The sequence below is a fragment of the Poecilia reticulata genome, chromosome 16, assembly GCF_904066995.2.
Source record: "Poecilia reticulata chromosome 16, P_reticulata-male-v2, whole genome shotgun sequence".
Lineage (NCBI taxonomy): Eukaryota > Metazoa > Chordata > Actinopteri > Cyprinodontiformes > Poeciliidae > Poecilia > Poecilia reticulata.
In genome coordinates, this window is record NC_088845.1 from 28,987,609 (window position 1) to 29,008,083 (window position 20,475).

The 20,475-nt window shown below is 41.1% G+C and overlaps 1 protein-coding gene across 5 annotated transcripts in view; it reads right to left on the reverse strand.

Moving 5' to 3' along the window:
- The window catches only part of LOC103478225 (furin-like protease kpc-1), a 209,099-nt gene that overhangs the window by 187,246 nt on the left and 1,378 nt on the right, over positions 1-20,475 (reverse strand). For 2 of the 5 annotated variants that reach the window (XM_081597298.1, XM_081597296.1), the window contains exons 2-4: positions 14,544-14,699; positions 13,813-13,941; positions 2,955-3,047 (exon numbers count right to left, since the gene is read on the reverse strand). In XM_081597298.1, the coding sequence (XP_081453424.1) occupies positions 2,955-3,047; positions 13,813-13,941; positions 14,544-14,699 (378 nt within the window). Of the gene's footprint in view, positions 1-2,954; positions 3,048-13,812; positions 13,989-14,543; positions 14,700-20,475 lie in introns of all 5 variants that reach the window. The other 3 variants (XM_081597297.1, XM_081597299.1, XM_081597300.1) reach the window with 3 other exon arrangements.

Sequence of the window (20,475 nt, forward strand, 5' to 3'; positions counted from 1 at the left end):
TACTTGAACAAGCAAACAGAGGCTAACATTAGTGTCTCTGCTTCATATGCAGGTTTGCAGAAGACTTAAACTATTGGTACAAGGGAATTTTTGACTAAATTGTTTTTATTAGCCTGGTGACAATATGCTCTTTACTTTAGAGGGAATCTTTCCCCCAAAAAATGTGAAGTAAAACTCATCCCACTCCAAAAAGTGCATTTTTTCCCACCTCATTGTAAAATTTAGCTTTGTTTTAAAGCCTTAAAAACTAAACAGGATAATGAAATCTACATTTATAACACACATATTCACACCTACTCAGACTTAAGGATCTTAAATAAAATCTCAAAAAAATAATGCCTAGTAGCTCCAAATATGAAACTATTTCATCTGAATAACTGTGAAGTTCCTATTAGAAAGATATAAAAGCTTAAGAACAGTGGGCAGGAAAAGCTCAACGTATTTGCATCCACAGCCGTATTTGTGCAATCTATTAATTTACAACTCATTAGAAAATGTGGAACATTTTCATTTTAACCTAAGTTATGAAAGTAGAAAAGTAATTAAAGTAACAATTTAATGAAATCATGAACCATACATAGAGCCACTGGAGATTATGCATAAATTACTTCAATTAATCACATGCACACTGATCCAGATGATAACTCTAAATCAGAGTTAGGAATATTCCTCTCTTTATTTTCTGCTCTTTTTGCTGCTTGTATTTGCATGCCTGTCCGGGTGTGTGTGAGTATGCCCACATGTGTGTATATGTGTGTGTGTAAAGCTGATTTGTGCTTTGTGTGTTGTGTGACTGAAGGGGAACGCGCTGGGGAAGAGTCCAAAGGTCTGGTGCGCCCTGGAGAACGTGCGTGGCCAGAGCCACATCTCAAGACCCTTCCTCTCATCCTGCCTCCTTCGCCCCGCGCTGTCACGGGATATCTCCGAGGGTGACGGTTTCCCTGGCAACTACAGCCCGGTCAGAAGGCTGCATTGTGCGTTCAGCCGGTGATGCAGAACGCTCTGCTGAAGGTGGGGTACGCTAAGTGATAGCGGGTGGTGCAAAGGGGGGATAGGGGTAGGGGAAAAAAAAAAGAACATGAACATGCTTTTGTGCACCTCTCGCCATATAATGTTTAACGTTCTCCTTCTAATCAACACTAGACCCCGATTAGATGACTAGTGACAGCCAAATGAAGTTTCATTTGCATACACATGCTGGGTGAAATCAGAACTGATGCCAGTGTGTGAATCTGTTTGACACAGCCAGGACAGGCTACTAGTAGTCTGCTAGCGGCTGCTTTTGATAGAGACGATTGTGTTTACCACCCAGGGCGCCTTTGTGTCAATGGGTGGCAGGAGGAATTGGAAGCTGAGATAAATGTTGTTTTTATTAGTATTAATTATTTTTAGAGAGTCAATAGGGATTGGGCTCCCTATTGTGTTTGGTCTAAGAAAATATAATCCTACATTGTTGCTGGTAAATGATTTGAGATTCCTATTCGGTTCAAAATGAAAGTGTGGTTTCACTGTTCCTGAAGTAATCTGGATTACAACTGAGCTGCTCTTGTTAAATTAATATTTCTGAAAACACGAATTCTCGTTGCATATATAAATAAGTAAATAAAGCTGGGTTGTTTTTGGCAGCACTGTTGCCGTATACAGCAAGATCCTGGGTACACTGGAAACAGAGAACAGGTGATCCAACTTAAAATATAATTTGATCACAAGTAATCAAATTAACCTTATTAAGTTGTCAGGTTAAAAATAAAGTAAGTTAGACGAACTTAATTCACTAACCTGTGACTAATTCGTACCAGTTTTTAAGTTGGAGCTGCATTTTCTGTTTTCAGTGTACAAATACTAGCCTGGGATCTTTCTTTCAATATGGGGATTGATTTGATATTAATATCTGTATCGGTCCGCTATTGAAGAAAATTCTAGATCAGGTATCAGATGACTATGTGCCCTGGCATATCTATTTAATGTAATTCTATGCTTTGTGCTTTGAGTGAAGTCATGCCTTATATTTTTATTTTACATTATATTTAGAATTCCTAATTGCACTTTCTGAACCATTTTAAAAGTTTGTTGCATTTTATTTTTTACTTGTTTGACCAAGGTAGTCAACCTATGATTTTTGTCAGTTTCTGTTTCTCTATTCTATACTACTGTGAAGCTATACAGTATGCAGTAAATATCTACCCCCTACTGCTGTGAAGCTATACACAATAGCGTCACAGTAGTATAGCTTCTCCTGATGCAGAGTTACCAAATAATTTCTAATTTAGTACATTTATGTCTGTGTTTTAAAAAAGCAAACATTTCAAGTCAATTCAGCACTGTTTTTCTGTATCGGATCGGTACCAGCCGAAACTGAACTTCAGATATCTGTACTGGTATCAGAAAAGAAAAAAGTGGATCGGTGCAGACCTAAACTTTCTACATGGAGTTTGCATGTTTTTCATGTGCGTGCATTGGTTTTCTCCAGGTACTCCGGCTTCCTGACATAGTCCAAAAACACAACTGTTGGGTTAACTGGTTACTCTAAATCACCCCCTGGGTGTGATATTTGCATGCATGGTTGTTTGTCTTCTGTGTTGCCCTGTAATGGACTGATGACCTGGGGCGCCACTCACCCAATGACCACAGGAGACTGTGACCGTGCATGGACAAGCAGCTATAGACTCGTGGACAAACATGAACTTCTGGTGCTTTTTATATATTAAGGCAAAATTAAATTGAACCAAACCTGGAATAAATTTTTACATTGCTTACATATTTATTAAAACACACTTCGGATTAAAACCTGTCTGTTTTCTCACATATTCAGAACATAGGAGGAGGTTCTCACCCAGGGTGACGAAAACAAGAACCACTGCTTATCTCTACACATCTGTTTAATTCTTCATTTTGAAGGGATTATGTCGCTACACACTATACAGTAAGTATCTACCGCAGACACAAACACTTACCCCTGCTGCAGACCGAAGTCTCCCCTCAAAGGTGACTCTATCAGAGCGCCCCCTGCTGTCCCTCAGGGTGTACAGGCCCTCCAGGCTGCCAACCTGCCAGGAAGAAAACAAAAACACGCTGTTAAGCTAAACTCCTAGCTAAACTATCCATCCATCCATTTTCTAACACCCTTGTCCCTTAGTGGGGTCGGGGGGGGTTGCTGGTGCCTATCTCCAGCTAACGTTCCGGGCGAGAGGCGGGGTCACCCTGGACAGGTCGCCAGTCTGTCGCAGCTAGCTAAACTTCTGCATGAGATACAGCTTGGAGCAACATTTGCTGTGTTCCCTACTTCTCACGTCAGAATTTGCTGGAAATGACATTGATAATAACATCTGTTTGTGGAAAAGATGTAAGATGTTGTTGTTTTTTGTAAAGTCACAACTTCGTACTCGTCGATACCGACACGTCGTATTCAGCCTTAATCACCCCCGTGACCCTTAGCACTACCTGACTGCGCTGTACCCCCTGCCCCCTGCCTCCACCCTCGGCCACCTGTCCTGTGTGAGGGTTTTTTTTCAGAGAGAGTGGTGGGTCGAAATCAAATAGCGCAGAGTTTATCTAACCTTATCCCAGGCTTTTCATTTCCAAGCCTTATAAACTCAATCGTATTGACCGCCTGGGAGAGTTAGAACTAACTAAGTGAAATCTACTCGGCAGCAATTGTGTGCCGGGGCGCATGTTGTGTGTCTCCGCGGCGAATGTGTGTGTGCGCGCGCATGGCTCGCTGATTCTATCTTCCTTCGCTTTCATTCTCTCTATTCTCTGTCCCCGAGGTGCATCAGGGCTGAGACTGCCGAGTAAATTGTCCCAAATTGAGTTCCCTCTTGCCGGCAGATACAGGCCACATCCCGACCGTTTAGAACGAGCCAGAGAAAGAAGAGGAAAGAGCGAGCGAGAGAGAGAGAGAGAGAGAGGGAGAGAAAACAATCACAGCACACATCACTCGCTTGAAAAATTTCTATCTAATTTCTTTCCTTGGCTTTCTTTCTATTCACCCTCCCTGGCTCTCCTTCTTCTCTGCAGTACTGATTTCCCTGCTGCCTTTCTGTCTTCTTGCAGCACATTATTCTTCTGTCTCTCAGTCTTTATATCACTCCCTCTGTGTCTTCTCTTGTCTTTGTCTGCTGCCACAGATGTACATCCGTCTTTTCTCGCTCAGCTTGGCTTTTTCTTCCCCTTTGATGCCCGGTCTCCTTACTCCATCTTTTTCTTTTTTTTTCCCCCCTGTCCTCTCTCCTTCAAACCCTGCTACCTTTCTCCCAACAATAATTTATCTACGCCTTTTTTCTCTCACCTCAGTTTCAATCCCTCCTTTGCATTCTCATTCCTCTCTCTATGGATGGCTGTACCCGGTGACACAGTACCCATCAGCACAGACGTCCTGGGTGGAGGAGTCTGGCTCTGACAATAATCACACAGCAAGTTTATAACACTGGCAGCCCAGCTGAGTAGAGCTGAACTGAGCACACACGACTCCCATGATGCCAGCACACTCCATTTAACTCGGCAGGGGGGCTGCAGGCTGGCTGGGGTGGGAATGAAGCATGAGACAGATATGGGGATGCCTACATGTGTGAGTGTGTGTGAGTGTGTGTTTTTTTTCTCCTGTGGTTGTGGGGGGGGGCTTATGCTGGAGCAGTGTCTGAAGACAGATATGGAAACAGGATCTGGAAGGATGGTTATAGCTGATACTGCAGCTGCCAGGGGATGAAGGATTTGGGAGTTTTAGGTATAAGACGAAACTCATTCCGTAAGTAGACACTCCCGTCCAGTAAAACTTCAATAGAAAAGTTCCGGAAGGAAAAAAAAAACACTGACATATGTGAGATTAAACAGTCCTTCCATGACAAACTTTAAGACATGTGATTAACATATTTAAGGCCAATCTTCTTTTTTTATTATTATTATTATTATTAATTTAAGACATTTTAAGGCCTTCGTTTGTGATACATGAATTTAAGACTTTTTAAAATCGTTTTAATGCCACCCGGAGTGAATTTTAAGACTGAAAAAAAAAACATAAATACAGGAGACGGTTGGGAAGTCCTACTGTATGACAGTCAAGCATAGCAAACTAGCAAAATTTCGGGGGTTTGTTTGTGGCTCTTGGCAGCAACTTGGTGTTTCTCACACTGTATACAAAACTCTTTGCACAGAATGCGCCTTAAACCATATGGGTTGGCAACAGAAAAGAGCCAGTGGGGAAACCGAACATCATCCATCCAAGTGGCGATCAATTTCTACTTGTGATAGAAGCAAGACAGCTAGCTACAGCTAGCCAGGGCATATCAGCAGCTAGCTAGCGATCACCTCAATCAGTTCGAGTCACAGAACAGAATCGAGATATCTGACTCAAATTTTTGCTTGACAGAAAAGTCCCACTGGAATTTTGTTAGTTTGAATGTGATTGCTTAGTTTGTTAGCCAACTAGCCAAATGTTGTCTCATTTTTTTTAAAGTGAATTTGTCATTGTCATTTGTCATTTGTTTAGCAGGTTTTCAGTTTTGACTACAAAAATTATTTGGGCTTTTGAATCCAAGATGATATAAGGTTTTGATGGAATAAGTTTCATCCAGGTACATTGTACCTTCAGCAATGCAAAGGCAGCCACTGCACACGTAAAACAAACAAAAAAAAACGAATGCACATACATACTTTCAGAAAATTCAGTTATAAAGATTTCAGAGCTATTTCAAACACAACAAAAAGAAATACATGCATGCACATGCGCACACATTCAGTAAATCTATATATTTTTGCACCCCATCAGAGCAGATTGGCAACAAAACAATATGAGGCCAATCAGGAGACCATTGGTGTGGTTCTCCTTTTGCTAATGAAGGCACTTTGAAAAGGTAATCTAATTCACCAGCCGCAATTAAGACTGGTGAGCGCCTTGTCACTATCAATTATCCACTCTTTCACTCATGTTCTCCAGCGCGGACGCTGAGCTTGCCTGACACACAGTTCTGTTGGACAAATCCACCCAATCTGCCAGCCACTAATCATGGGAACACTAATCATGAAAGTGTTCAAACACACACATGCATGTTGAATGCTTCAACTGTTCCACAATGGATTAGGTAAGCTTGGCCTAATTTCACTATTCTTGGCGAGACCACATAGACGGCAAAGATAGGAGGGAATTTGGATATCAACGTATATAGAAATCGAAATGATCACCTTATAAACCTATCTGATATATGGCAAATGTTTTCATTCATGTAAATATTACAGGCTACAAAAATTTGTGAAGTGACTCCCAGTTATTTATTTGGATATAAATAGCTGTCAAGTGTTTTCACTTACAGTTCAGTTTTCCACTGAACTGTAAAAATGATTTAACCTTTAAAGGGGCAGTATCATGTAAAATTGACTATTTAACTATTGAGCTTTCCTCATCAGAAACATACCTGGAGTGTTGCCTTGATTCTTTCATGCACGTTTGAGAAATCCTTTAATCTCCTGTGGCAACCATTCAGCTGGTCAATACACCTGGATGGACCTAGCAACTCCTTCTAGTAGAAGCTCCTCCTCGGAGATGCAGTTTCCAAGCTTTTCAGCTTTCGCCTCACAGAGTAGTCCTCTCAGCTCCTTCAGACTAGCCAGCAGCAATTAGCAAACACCTGGTGGAACTGCACATCTGCTGAGTTCATTATACCAGCCACTTCTCGGTGCCAAAGGGTTAATAGAGGAGCCATGTTGTGATGACTTCCTGAAGTTTGGTCACTACTGTTTCTGATGTTTAAGGCAGCTGTTTGTTGTTGTTTTTTTACATATGTATTTAAATATTCACAAATTGCATAACAAATTTCTGCAGCTGCACAACCCTTAATTATTCATTAACTTTGTTTCACAAAGCTATAAGGTGAATTTATGAGTACAAAATATTTTTTGCCCAAATTAGGGTTATTCTGGTTTTATTTTAGTTCAAGGGTCTGTTATCTAAAGAGCATTTTGTCCTCCAGCCCAGCTAAATATAACTCATTGACATCCTGTTATATTACGACCTGTTGAAAAGAGACTGCTTTGATTTTTGATAAATATCTACTGTTGAAAATTTGTTGTACTTTTTGAACAACAATTTGTGTTTTTTTTTTTTACTGAAGTAAAATGTAACATTGTTGCAAAAGCAGACATGGATAATTTTTTTTGTCTGGACTGTTGATGTTGGTGGAAAGATGTAAAAATTAAAAAGAAAGTTCATAGTTTCCAACCTAATGGTAAGAAAAATAGATCTAAAAATATATTCCTGGTAATTTTAGTATCATTATGTTGTGGAAATTCATCAACAATCAATATCCACACCAGTCTTTCTCATTTGGCGTCCGCAAGAGCTGAGTAGCACGCTGCCGAAAAGAAAACACAACAAAAACACAGCAACACAAACAGGGAATTGATGGAGGAAGCATAACGTGTAACCAAAAACAAACACAGACATCCAGAGTCATTGAAGCAGTGTGTGAAAGCTGTTTGAGATGGTCCACCCTATGGAGAAAACAGCAGCGTGTGTGTCTGCTAACAGCCCCACAGGGATCGAGGACTCCACAGGCTCTGCTATGGAAAAGCAAGAAACAGTGGAGGGAAGGGGACTGGATGATGGAGGGCTATGCTAGGGGTTAAACGAGGTGAGCCGTTAAGCTTTGTTAGTTACAGTATTGGCAGGGGATGTAGCCATGGAGAAGGGCTGGGCTCCGAGTTCAACAGTCCATCTTAAAGTGAAAAAGAATAAAGTCATAGGAACTCCTAAATGATAAATAAAGCCATTTATCTCTTGTAGTTTGGGAATTAATTGCACAAGAGGTATAATGCAGTATAATTTTATAAGAGAAGAGGCATTATTTTCATAGAAAATAATGCCTTATAGAAGAGGCAGCCCAGTATAGAACAGTTATCTGGTTCTATAGTGGTAGTATAGAACCACGAGGTTCTAGACATATGAGTTATGCTTCCTCCATCAATTCCCTGGCCTGGAAAAGTAGTTGTACACATTGAATTTCACAAGTCATAAATTGAATCTATTTTATTATGGTATACCACAACAAAATGTGGAAGGACAGTGAAACATGGTTCCACCAAACAGAAAAGAAAAAAAATCTAAAATGGGGGGGGATTGTGTTAATTTATATTTAGCTCCCCTTAGTCCATACTTTCTAGAACCAAGTTTTCAGTCATAGCTGTGGGTGTATGTTTTGGGGGTACTTGTCATAATGGCTTCCAGTATGGGAGTATGCTGGAAGGTGAACCTGCCATAATGGCAGGTATGGACATACAAAACATAGAAACATTTTGTATGTCAACATTTGTACTGCAACTAAGAAGCAACACAACGTGATGTTTAGGTAATTTCTCACTTTTCTCTTTTATCTCCAGATGCATTGTGTGTGTGTTTGTATGTGACTGCATGTGTGCGTGCATGTGCGTGTGTGTTTGTGTGATTCACGCATTCCTTCCTTCTCTTGTCCACCATTATCTTTTATCTTCTTTATCTCTCTGTGTTTCTCTCTCTCTCCATTTCAATATTGAAGAGAGTTTTATTAAGGGGCTAGACTCGGATGTGCTGAGGCGCTCTCAGTAATTTTCCTACAAAGTGCTTTAATCCATCACACGGCCAACATGTGGCCTTTGCAGCCATACATCATCTGAGCCCACAGAGAGCAAGCGGGAAGTCGGAGCATAATTTCTGCTCTCCTCCGCCCGCTCGCCACCTTCTACTTCCTCCTTTTTTTTCCTTCTTCTTCCTCTTCTTCCTCCACGCTTACCTTTGCATTTCGCCAGAGATTCCCAAAAGGGAGGGGAATCCTCGTCTTCCGGACATATTCCACGGCCTGGTCCTTCTCCGAATTTAAAAATGAAAGTGAGGCATGTGCAAAGATGGAGTGGGGCGGGGGCCAGCAGGGGCGGTACGCAAAGGGAAAATGAAAGAGATTGAGATAGGAGTGAGTGAATGAGGGAGTGGATGAGTGTGAGGTGGAGAGAGAGCGAGAGAAAGGAAGAGATAAGGAGAATGGAGAAAAATCTCACTCAATTCAATGAAACGGGGGACAAAAGCAGGTGATTGGGAGGTAGAGTGTGTGCGTGTGTGTGTGTTTATTCGTATAGGCTTGTGCGTGTGCTTTGCACAAGGCGTGAGTCTTCGCGCTTGCAAGTGGAAGCAGAAACAGAAAGAGACAGAGAGAGAGAAACAGATGAGGAGGGAAAATGAAAGTGCTGCATTTCCCAGCATGCAGCTGGTGCAGCGCTGCCCTCCGTTTTGCCCCCCGGCCAACACCTGCTTCCATTTCGCTTCCTCCGCCCTCCTCACACTGAGGAGCAGTGATGAACTCTGGGCCCCCTGACTAATGGAATGGGCCCTCGCTCCCGACCATTAGAGGATTGGTGTCCCTTTCTGGCACCCCTGAGTGCCCCTACTGTACGGAAATAAGTGAGGCCAGGGTGAGGGAGAAGATAGTGGCAGGTTAGTCTTTTTTTCCCCTTCCCCTCAACACACACACACACACACACACACCTGGTTGTAACATAACAGCCTGAAGTAATCCAGCCAGAAGAAGGCTTGACATAGCTTAGCAGCCGATTGAGGCTACCTTAGAAATTCCGAATCAGGTGCAACGCTAAGCGATCAAAGAAAGAGCCCCTTCCCACCTCCCCTCCTCCGAATGATGGCGGAGTGTTTGTGTGATTTCATTTAGCTTTACCTCAATTACGTCTTTACTCAACGAAATGCACACCTCAGCCATGCAGGAAAGGGGTGGAAGCAGGGAGCGGATTGCGGTCGGAATCTCTTGATGAGCTGATAGCCTAGCTGTGCCACAGTAATGCTATGCTAATGGTATGGTAATGACATGCTAATCTGCCAGCAGTATTCCACCTCAGCAGAGGGCAGGGGAGGCCTTTCACCACTGGATGGAGACCAGGGACTTCCTGAAGTCAGAGTTTGACACACACGCACGCATGCACACACACACACACACACACGCACACGCACGCACACGCACGCACACACGCAGACACACAGAGTGTGATTCTTGTAAAGTGGTGATTTCGTCTCGAATAAAAGCAATGACAACTGCACACCTAATCTCCCTTTAATCGGATTTGCAGACTCTTAACTAAGCAAGAAACAATACGTGTAAACAATGCACGTATCAGGCGGCGCCGGCGCTACTTCAAACTGGGTCGGCTGTAATGTGAGTAAGTAAGCCTGCGAGTTTTATCGACGTGTAGCATCGAGTCGCAGGGCTGTTGTTTTGTTGCTGATACAGCGGCGAACATAAAATCATCCATTTTAGATTGTGATCAGGTTCTTTTTGGATCTGTGATAGCTGCCATTACCTGAGCAGACAGAGTTTTTTTTCCTTTTCCTTTTTTTTAAACTGATTTGTGATGATAGCACAACATCACAGTAGCCACGACTGAAGATGAGACTTATTAACACACAGTGATGCATCACATTGCTACAATTTACTGCTCCCCTATCCTGTTGGGAGTAAGATTATTCCACGTTTAATATAAAGGATTGCTGACAAACTACAACATGCACTATAAGTGAAGATAAACAAAACACACAAATAGAAAGAGCTCCATCCTGTCATCAACAGAACAGACAAACCCGGAACAGCAATGCATCACAGTAAATCTGTCCACGCAGGCATAGAGACATCATCTCAGGTATTCCTCCTTTTGTATTTTATTTTTTTTTTTTTTTTTTGCATTTTAGTTACAAAAGGAATATGTCAAGTCTGCACAATAGCAGCACACGATGACATTTTCCTGGATGCCATACACTAAAAATCAAAGAGACCAAGCAATGCGTTGAGTGCCAGCTCGGAGACATTTGATTCCCATTCCGCTCCTGCGGCATTAGCGCGGGAATGCCAACAGACATCACGATCCTCTCAAGCTGGCACTGGGCTTGTCAGACTTTTTCCACTCCGCTTCGACGTTTTCAAAACTATATTGCATATCAGAGCGCACTGTGAAGCCCTGACACTTCTCGATACGTCGGTATCTGCTGCAACGTGAGGAGCAAATCGCAGGTGACACAATTAAGCTAGGTTTGACTTAACAAAGGCGATTTAGTGTCGTTGACATTTAGGATCAGCCTCTGGCGATGGGCACGTAAAGGAAACCAGTCAGCAGATTGGACCTGGAGGTTGGTGGGAGCGAGGGCCAATCATGAAAAGGGAGGCTCATCAGTGGGTGTATTGGTGCTGAGTTGGACACCACAAGGTGTAAATCCTCCTCACTCAAAATCAGAATAAAAGTAGCAAAACTGATTGAAATCATCTTTATTCTAGTTATGATGCAAGTTGCAATTATATTAAGGCACTAAAGGGAAAGAAAATGAACCAAAAACACTAGAATAAAGCAGGAGTGTCCGTGCGGATACACGAGGGACAACGAGAACGACAGAGACAGGCAGAGAGGAAGACACAGGAGTGGACTGTCCAATACTCCTGATAAAGGTCAAAGCCATGTTTTATTCATGATTCAGGCGGCGGCGGCAGCAACAGAGCAGCAGGGCCAAGGTTACAAAGAGCTGCCGTCCCCAGTCCCCAGAGGGAGAGCAGCACACAGCCTCACACCAGGCTGACACTCCCAATCACACCCAATCAATAGTGTCAGAATGCACACGCACGTATCAATACGTCACATCTGAGAATGAATGGAGGGTTGGAAAACTGCGGTTTTAAATGGATGATATCTAAATAAGTAACTTTAGAGGGGAAGTTTGGATTTTATTATTGCTGTGTCTTACAGTAATGTTTAAGATCTTTCATCCAGATGTCACTGGGTTTGGTCTTTTTCATACGCAAAATATAAAAGTATTACAAAAATTATTAACTTTTTGGAAATACCAACCTTTAAGCATTGAACATACTTTTCATTAAGCCAGTATTTCTGTAAAAAATATTTTTTTATTGGTTTGATTGATGTAATATTCAAATTTTAAATGTCATGTTTTATATTACTTGTAAGTGGAAAATCATCATAATTAACAGAAATAAAGGCTTTCAAACATCCATCTGTGTGGAATGAATCTATATAATGACTTTCATTTATTTAGTGATGAAGTTCCTCAATAAATGGACTTTTCAATAATATTTTGATTTATTTAATGGGCTTATATATGGTAACAGTTTTCAAGTGCTTATTGTGTGGAATACCAGTTTAAAGAGCAACACAAGTGTAACAAGCTGAGATCAGCTCGTAAATAATCAGAATTTCTGTCCAGACAGCTAGCCTGCATTCAACGGCTTAACAGTTTGTAGCTTGCCAACTGCATTTGGCAAAAAAGTGAGGTACTTTAAGCCTTCGTGCAGTGACTGGCCAGATATTTTATCAAACAGCCAAATTTTCTCTTTTTACAAATGTAGGAAAGCTGTAGTTTCAACAAGTGAGGGAGGCAGTGAGGCTCAGCGGCTTAGCCAAAAGAAACTACAGCCACTATAACTGGCATCTCAGTAAAATGACTTGAAACCATTGGAAAAGTTTGATGTTAGCTTAAAAGTTTGAAGACATGGCTTCTTAAAACCCCAGTGTTCTCCCAATAACCAATAACTACCAATACCTTGAGACTGATAATAACCTCCATTTGGCTAAGTAGCTAATGTGTAATAAGCTGGCTAGTCAGCTATCTGCTTGGGTATCCAGTTAGCTTAATAAAGTTTGACAAGTGTGCATTTAAAACAATGTTAAAGTAATAAGAGCTGTAGATAGCGCTCATTTAGCTTCCAGATTAAGAATGTCTTTGTTTTAAGCAACTGGAAATACTGCTGAATAGGGAGCGAGGGACAGTAGCCTTCTTTAAGCTAGCTATGAGCCATGTGCGCCACAGATGTGGTAGAGGCAGCAGTGAATTACTCAGTGCTTTTAAAAGCTTTAGCATACCTCGATACTCCAGATGTAACTACTAAGTTTTGTTTTTTTAAAAATGTGAAACGGTCAAAAATGGATTTAATGGAACCCCTAACTGCTTTGAGGGATACTTTTAATTACGTCTATACCAATAAGCTGTGGCGTTAAGGATGTGTTATACGTTAAGGAAAAAAAATCATTTCAAAATATCTGAGTGTAACAGAACAATGAGAGAATAGCTTCCAGTCCCTTACATATCTTACTTTTCAGATCATTTAAGGAATCATTTAAGAAGATCCAGATAAAAGACTGAGAAGTCACATTTACATCTATATCTCTCAAAACCGTTAACCTATTCTTTAACTATTCTCTCGCAGAAAACAAAAAACCTAACACACCTCATCAAAACCTGACTCTTGCTCTTTTTCCTTTCGTCAAATCAAGACCATTTTTAAAAGAAGCTGACACAGTTTCAGATTCAACAACCAAAGTAACCTTTAGAGTATTAAAATATGGAATGATTTCAGCAGGACAGATTACAACTCTGGCAAACAGTTAAAGACCCAAACATCTCCAGTGGCATCCAGCTGAATCCTGCGACGCATATAAGAATTTTTCACAGCAGAGACGAGCTGCCTGCTGATAAATTTTGTGTATTTGCGCATGACGCCATGTGTCTTCTTATACGTGTAGGGCACGCATTTGTGTACGGCGTGTTTTAGTCTGTGAAGGCGCTTCTCTGAGCATCTTTGATCAGATATGAAATATTCTGAAATGCTGCTGTAATTTGATGAAAGTCAGATATCCCTCAAGTAGGAAATAGAAGTCAGCACTTTGGCAGCTCTTAAAAAGAAGAAGAAGGAGACGGGAAGAAAAAAAAAAGCCCACGCTTGCAGGATTTTTGCTACTTTGCGGCCTCATAGGTGGAGGACCTAAGAGGGGTCTTCAACATGCACTGACCCGCTGTATGAACTCCAGCCCGTGCTGCTCGGCCAGAGCTCGGGCGGCTTTGGCGCCTCCTCTCAGCTGGACAGCGTAGAAGATGTGGCGGTTGGTCCCATGATGCCCCTCTGTGGTCGCAAGGTTCCTCTGCAGCAGGATGCAGAACACCAGCAAAGATCCACTGAACATGAAGCCTTCAGCAGGAGAAAAAAAGTCAAATAAATCCCATTTTAATGAGCACTTACTCATGCCATTTAAACGGCAAAACACCAAAGCTCAACGTAATTGCATCACCAAGCTATTTTTGGAGCTTTTTTGAACGAGGTAGCATAAAACCTTTAAATACAGGGGGGAAAAAAATCTTCAGTATTCTCACTATTAATGTAGGCGATAGTAATTCATAGCAAAATGGTATAATTAAAGGGATTTATGTGAGCAGTGCACTACATATTAATGAACATCGGATGTATATTTTCACTAGTAATCAGACAAATGTATTTCTTTCCCTTCTTTGTTTCTGAACGCACATAGACAAAAGGCTGCTTCATGAATTTTCATAGCAGCCTCCGACAATTATCAGCAGAATTTAAGTGCCATCTCTAAGCACACAAAGTGAGTTTTCAGTGTGGGATCCATGCAGCAGACTAATGAACATTGGCAGTTGTGAAACAGTTTGCCCACAGCCACCTCCTCTGTACTTTTACATAAAATCCGCTACGGCTGCCACCTACAAGATGTGAGCCACCCACCTGTAGCAACACAGCCCCGAAAAACGTCCAGGAGAAATCTCTCACCCCGCGCGATGAAAGCGAGAACTCTGGCACCGGGGGGCCCCGAGCGAGACAACGCGCTCTCTCCAGTTCCCAACCCACACGTTTAATCTCCTGGCCTTGATGCAAATACTTCTGAGAGGAGGAAAAATAAAATGAAAAAGAAAAAAAAAACTGCAGCACTGAGCGAACTAACTTCCCTGTTTAAGCAAAACAGGAACTTCATCAGTCTGTCTTTGCGCTTGTGTTTTCTTCTGAACAATGACGGTACAAAAACAAAAAGTGCTTGCCTCACACTTGTCACATAAAACTAACCAATCCGACGGTCAAACATAGAGTTGAAGTACACAAAATGCTTCAACTTCCACTCACTTCACAACATAATGCGTAATAGTAGCAGTAGTTAGGAAAATGTGTCTGCAAACTCAGGTGCATTATTAATCTGCATTGCAAAAGTATTCATACCCCTTGAACTTTTTCATTGTTTCTCTCATATTATTATGATTTACCACTATCTGTACTTGGACTAGGCCAAATCTGTTGTTGAACTGGAGTGACAGTCTAAAGCCTCCTATTCCTGCTGTTGTTTGCAATTTTTTTAACTTTATGTAAATAGTCTGCTTATGCACAAACATGCACGCACATTTTGTCATTTTTTATTAAATATTCCTACTCGGTTGCTTTTTTTTTCTCAATCGGACTTTGCTAATTTTAATAACAATATTTCCTATATGGTATATCTGGCCTTTATAGATTTTTATTGTGTATAAATCTACATGTTTCACATTCCTGCTGCAGCTGAATTTCCCCACTGAGGTATAAAAGTTATTTCTATTCTTTGTTTATTCTAATTGACTCCAAGAAGCTAATTATGATGCTTCCACCTCCGTAATACACTGTTACAATTTTGTCCCACCTAGTGCGTTTTGCATGTTTTGCAATTTATTTACTCACCTTACATAACATTTCTGCTGTTATTTCTACATCTCTGTTGTTTTCAGTTTTCATATATTGTTTGTAGATTTGTAGATATGTAGATTTTGAATTCTACTCAGTTGCACATTCCTTGGTTTGCAGTGCACTACTGCATAGTGCGTTTAAGTTGTAATCTTGTCCTTAATGTATGTTATTCTTAATTTAGTCTGTTTGATGTTTTTACTTTTTATCTTTGTGTGAGTAGGCCTGTCGCGATAAACGATAAATCAATTAATCGCACGATAAATTAAACCTATCGACCTCATTTTAATTTATCGTCTCTTCCTGCCTTTTTTCTTTCTGTTGATGACACTGAATGAAAAAAGGCTCAGCTCCGGTGCTCTCTACTGACAAATCCCTTCCTCATTTCCTTTGTGTAATGTCCAGCGCACACTACATGAGTTGTCGGCCGATTGTCGGCCCATTTTCAAACCCTGAGACCACACATTAGCCGACAGAAATCCTAGGTATAACGGTTCGATCAAGTTCGTCATGCCGTGTGATGTCCAGCCACATGGGCACAAAATAAGGGCTACAAGTCCAGTTAACTAATTTTTAAATCAGGCATTAATCAATGCTTTACTAGAATCTACCTGTGACGCATGTGGCTAGAGTCAGTGTAAAGTCCTGACTGAATGAAAATCATTATAACCTATTTATGTCACGAAGAACAGCTGAAAACTTACCGAGTTTATCAGCTGCGGTAGTAATTTGGATAAAACTCCTTCCCTTGTCATTTCTATATTCTTTGCACAATATGTTGAATAAACATTAATGTTGTTTCCACATATAATCTCCAATGTCCGCTGGACTTCGGATTGCGCCGTGTCAGCTGTTTGGGATTCCCCTCGTAATTTCCCCTCAGAAAGCTCGAAGGAGAATCCGCGCTTTTTGAATGGCTACCTGTCACATTCAGCTTTAAGCTCCAAGTCGGGGAAAACCCCTGATTTAGATCGGAGCGGCCAGGACGATCTACCGTAACCCACCACACACTGCAGGATGATCGAATACGAAATCATCAACGACAATCTTAGATCGGTCAGCGATCTAAGATTGTCATCAGGGTAAAATAGGGGCAAAAAATCGTGTAGTATTAACTATTGTATTAGATAGTCGGATGTGCCCATCTTCTCTATTTAAATCTAGTGATTACTGAAGGACCATACCATACCATACCATACCATACCATACCATACCATACCATACCATACCATACCATACCATACCATACCATACCAACTTTATTTATAAAGCACTTTAAAACAACCACAGCTGATACAAAGTGCTGTACACAGTGGCGCAACTACGCATTATTCAGGTGGAGGCCTATGTGTGAGCCTATATTGCCCTGATGCTTCTGTTAACCCTGATTTGTTTCCACTGTGGGACAATAAATGACATTTCTATTTATACCCAATTCTAAAAGTAACCTTTTAGTTTCCTCTGACCAGAGACACTTCTCACACGTTTTCCATGTCCCCTCAGTTCATTTGTCTACTTAGTCAATAATTTAGCAGTAAAAACGGTTTTTGAATTAAAAATGTTTCTTCTTTTGTTGATACATCGTTTTTGACAAAAATGCTATTAATTGTGATTAATCAATTACAGACCCTGCAATTAACTGGATAAAAAATTTTAAATGAGAAACTCCACCGGTTTTATAGCCTAACCCTGTTTTCAACTTCTCCATAACTCCATTTGCGCTGCGTTCACTGATGTTCTCAAGCAAAGCTAAAGCCTTCACTTAACTGAGATTAATACAAACCCACATATGAACTTTATTTATGGTTGCACTGGATTTTGATTGGCCAGTAGAAAAGTAAAATGGAAAATGAATGCATGGCACGCTTTTAGCATTTTCATTTCTTGCAGATGTTGAGAATACAGTGGATCGTTTCCCTCCACAAGCAGGTCAGAAACTCCTCATCGATGTTATTTATCCTCTGTAGATCGCCGTTTTCTATCGTCCCACAATTCCACCATGTATACACAATGACGACACTCGACGTTTCGTACTTGATTTCAGCAACCGTACCTCCAGAATACGGTTCCGTGGAGAAAAAAACCCTCCAGAGTCAGGAGATGAAGACATCTCTCAGAAGAAGTAATTCTGTTTGTGTCTTTATCTGACTTCTCATCAGAGGCAAAGAGCCTCTCCTCCTGCGGCATTTCTTCACCAAACAACAAACGGCACAGCTGACCACTGTTTAAAGTCTACAGCATCACTCAGCTCCTATCTCCCAAGCCGCTGATTGAAATCGATAGCCTCACTTGGGGGCTCAAGCCCCAGTCAATCCAACATGCGTCTCTGTGTGTGTTGAGGGAGGATGGAGGCGGGAGGTTCCTCCAGCTTACACCCCACCCAGCCAGTAGCTGGCCTCTGGCAGAGACAAAGTAGACAGGGAGAGAGGGAGGGAACAGAAGTACAGCGGAGCCACGTTGAACAGTGTCAGGCCCTCAGGGCCTACTGGGACTCTGATAAAGTACCTGGACATTTTTATAGACAAACTACTTATTTCCGCCCTCATATCGCTTGGGAAGACAGATAACTTTATATTCCTCTCAGGCAGAGGAATGGAAAGGAAAGGGGAGGAAAAGGGGGGAGAGGAGGAAGGTCCTTTCAGGAGTTTAATTGATCAAACTGAAGCCACGAGGGTTTTTTTTTTTAAGATAAAAGAGACTAGCAGTCTCCTCTGTACAATACAGAGATCTTTCAGAGAGCAGAGCCATCACAAAAAAAAAGAGATGTAACTCATTATGCAAAGTCATTACCGGCCTCCGACTGTAGTTCTTAAAGAGGAGGAGTTAATGGTGAAACTGTATTGTCAAGGGTGTCCAAAAGGTCATAAAAGTGGTCGTACGATAACACAATTTCACAATTTCACAACGTTCACATTATTATGCCCGGCATTTTTTTTTTTAAGTTTTAAGGTCATGTTTTAAAAGTCAAGTCTACTTCCAGGGTCTGACGGCGGCAGGTATGTACTATAAAACAAGAAGCTCATTCATCCATCACGGCTTCTGACGATCTACGAGGACAAACCAAGGAGTTAAAGGTGCTTAAAAAAAATATGGCGTTGTGTGCCGATGTGTGTGTGTGTTTTGTTTTTAAAGACGCTCTGAGCTTTACTATATACCTTCAAAGCCGGAACACATGAAACGCTTCGAGACAGCCATTGTCACCCCTTTCATTGTTGTCGACGCAAACGCAGAAGCATCATTAACATGTTTTTGGTTATGAAAATCCGCAATTATTTCATCACTGTTTTGTACCCTTTCATCCCCGAAAGTCCAATTACAACTTATGTAAGCAAGATACAAAAAAATCATGTTGACGGAAGTGCTGTACTAATATATAATGTTAAATGAAATATATAATCAGAAAAGAGAAACATAAAATGAAGGTAAGTGTTAGTAAATAAAAATCTGTTTCAAGTGCAGCTTAAACAGACTCGAATTTCCAGTGGAATGCTATTCACCAGTTTCAAACTCGTCATATTCACTGGAGATAAAACCGAGGACTGACTCAGACTAGTGTAAAGTCAATTTGAATGATCTGAGCAGGATGTTGAAAACTATCAGTGGCAGTTCCAAGATAAATATTAGGCTTAATTTTTGATCTAATACATGGTTGAATAAATACTGCTAGTGATTGCTGAACTAAGACTTTAACCAAACTGTGATCGAAGGACACAGCAAGATTTCTGGCACAGACCTTGAGGTAGGAGGACAGGTTGCCACGCTGATCTTGACATTTTCTGACATAACAAAGACCAACATAAAGAATTTTTGTTTAATCCACATTGAGGCTAAAGACATTCTGTACCATAAAGTTCTTAATGTCCTCAAGACGAGTGATAATACTACCATTGGACTTATCATTATGACTAGTTGGAAGAAACATTTGAGAAAAGAGTCCAGTAAGATTGATTGATAGTTAACACAAGGAATTCAATTTGATTCTTTTGAGCCTGTACAAATAAAACAGGATGGGACCAAAGATGAGACCCTGAGGTACCCCACAACCCAACACAACAATCACCTAAGACTGGTTATGGTCACACATAGACACTGACCTACACAGGGAAAGACCCCCAGCCCACAATCTTCACCCTGCAGGGGGTGAAGCTTAGTGGATAAATACAGATGTCGCAAGTCCTCTTTAGCTTTTTCTTGATACACCCTTAAGGTGGCATGAGCAAACGTTTTGGTACCGGACGGTGACTGGCTGATCTTTACTCTTGCATTATTATAATTTGCTCTGTTTGACTTGTTGCATATTATCTGATATTAAAATGGTTTTAATCATAGCTAATAATCTCCTTGTTTTGTTGAGGTCTGATCTTACCTGAAATAAAAAACCCGGTGTTGTGCAGTCAGAGCAGGAAGGGCACAACGCGCGTCAAAAAGCACTGTACACAAAACACAGAACTACTGTAGTTGTCCATATTTTACACAGATATCCCTAAAGGACTTTCAGCGCCACTTGTCTTTCTGGCATTTTCTGTTTGTAGTTAATATTGTAATGTTCTTCAAGCACCTGTGTCTTCTTTGCATCATATTTGGATATCTCTGTTTTATAGCTTTCAGTAAAAGTGATCTGATACTAATGGAGGACAAAGGGCCATTTCATTTGCTTTGAAAGTAGCATATAGTTGTTGGTGTCACATGGGCTGCTGTGTGAATGTCAGAAACTGCAACTATACTGGGATAACAGAGGGATCATAAGTACCTTTAACTTGGCCTTAAACGTCTTTACAGTACAAATTGTCATTTATATTGTCAATGCAATTACTACTTTTTCAAACTACCAGCAAGGAAGCTGGTGCCCATCTTCAGTAGTCAGTGGGTGAGAGGCTGGGGACGGGTTGCGGGTCCATCACAGTGAAACACACAGGACAGACATCCATCCCTACACAAACACTCATGTGTAAGA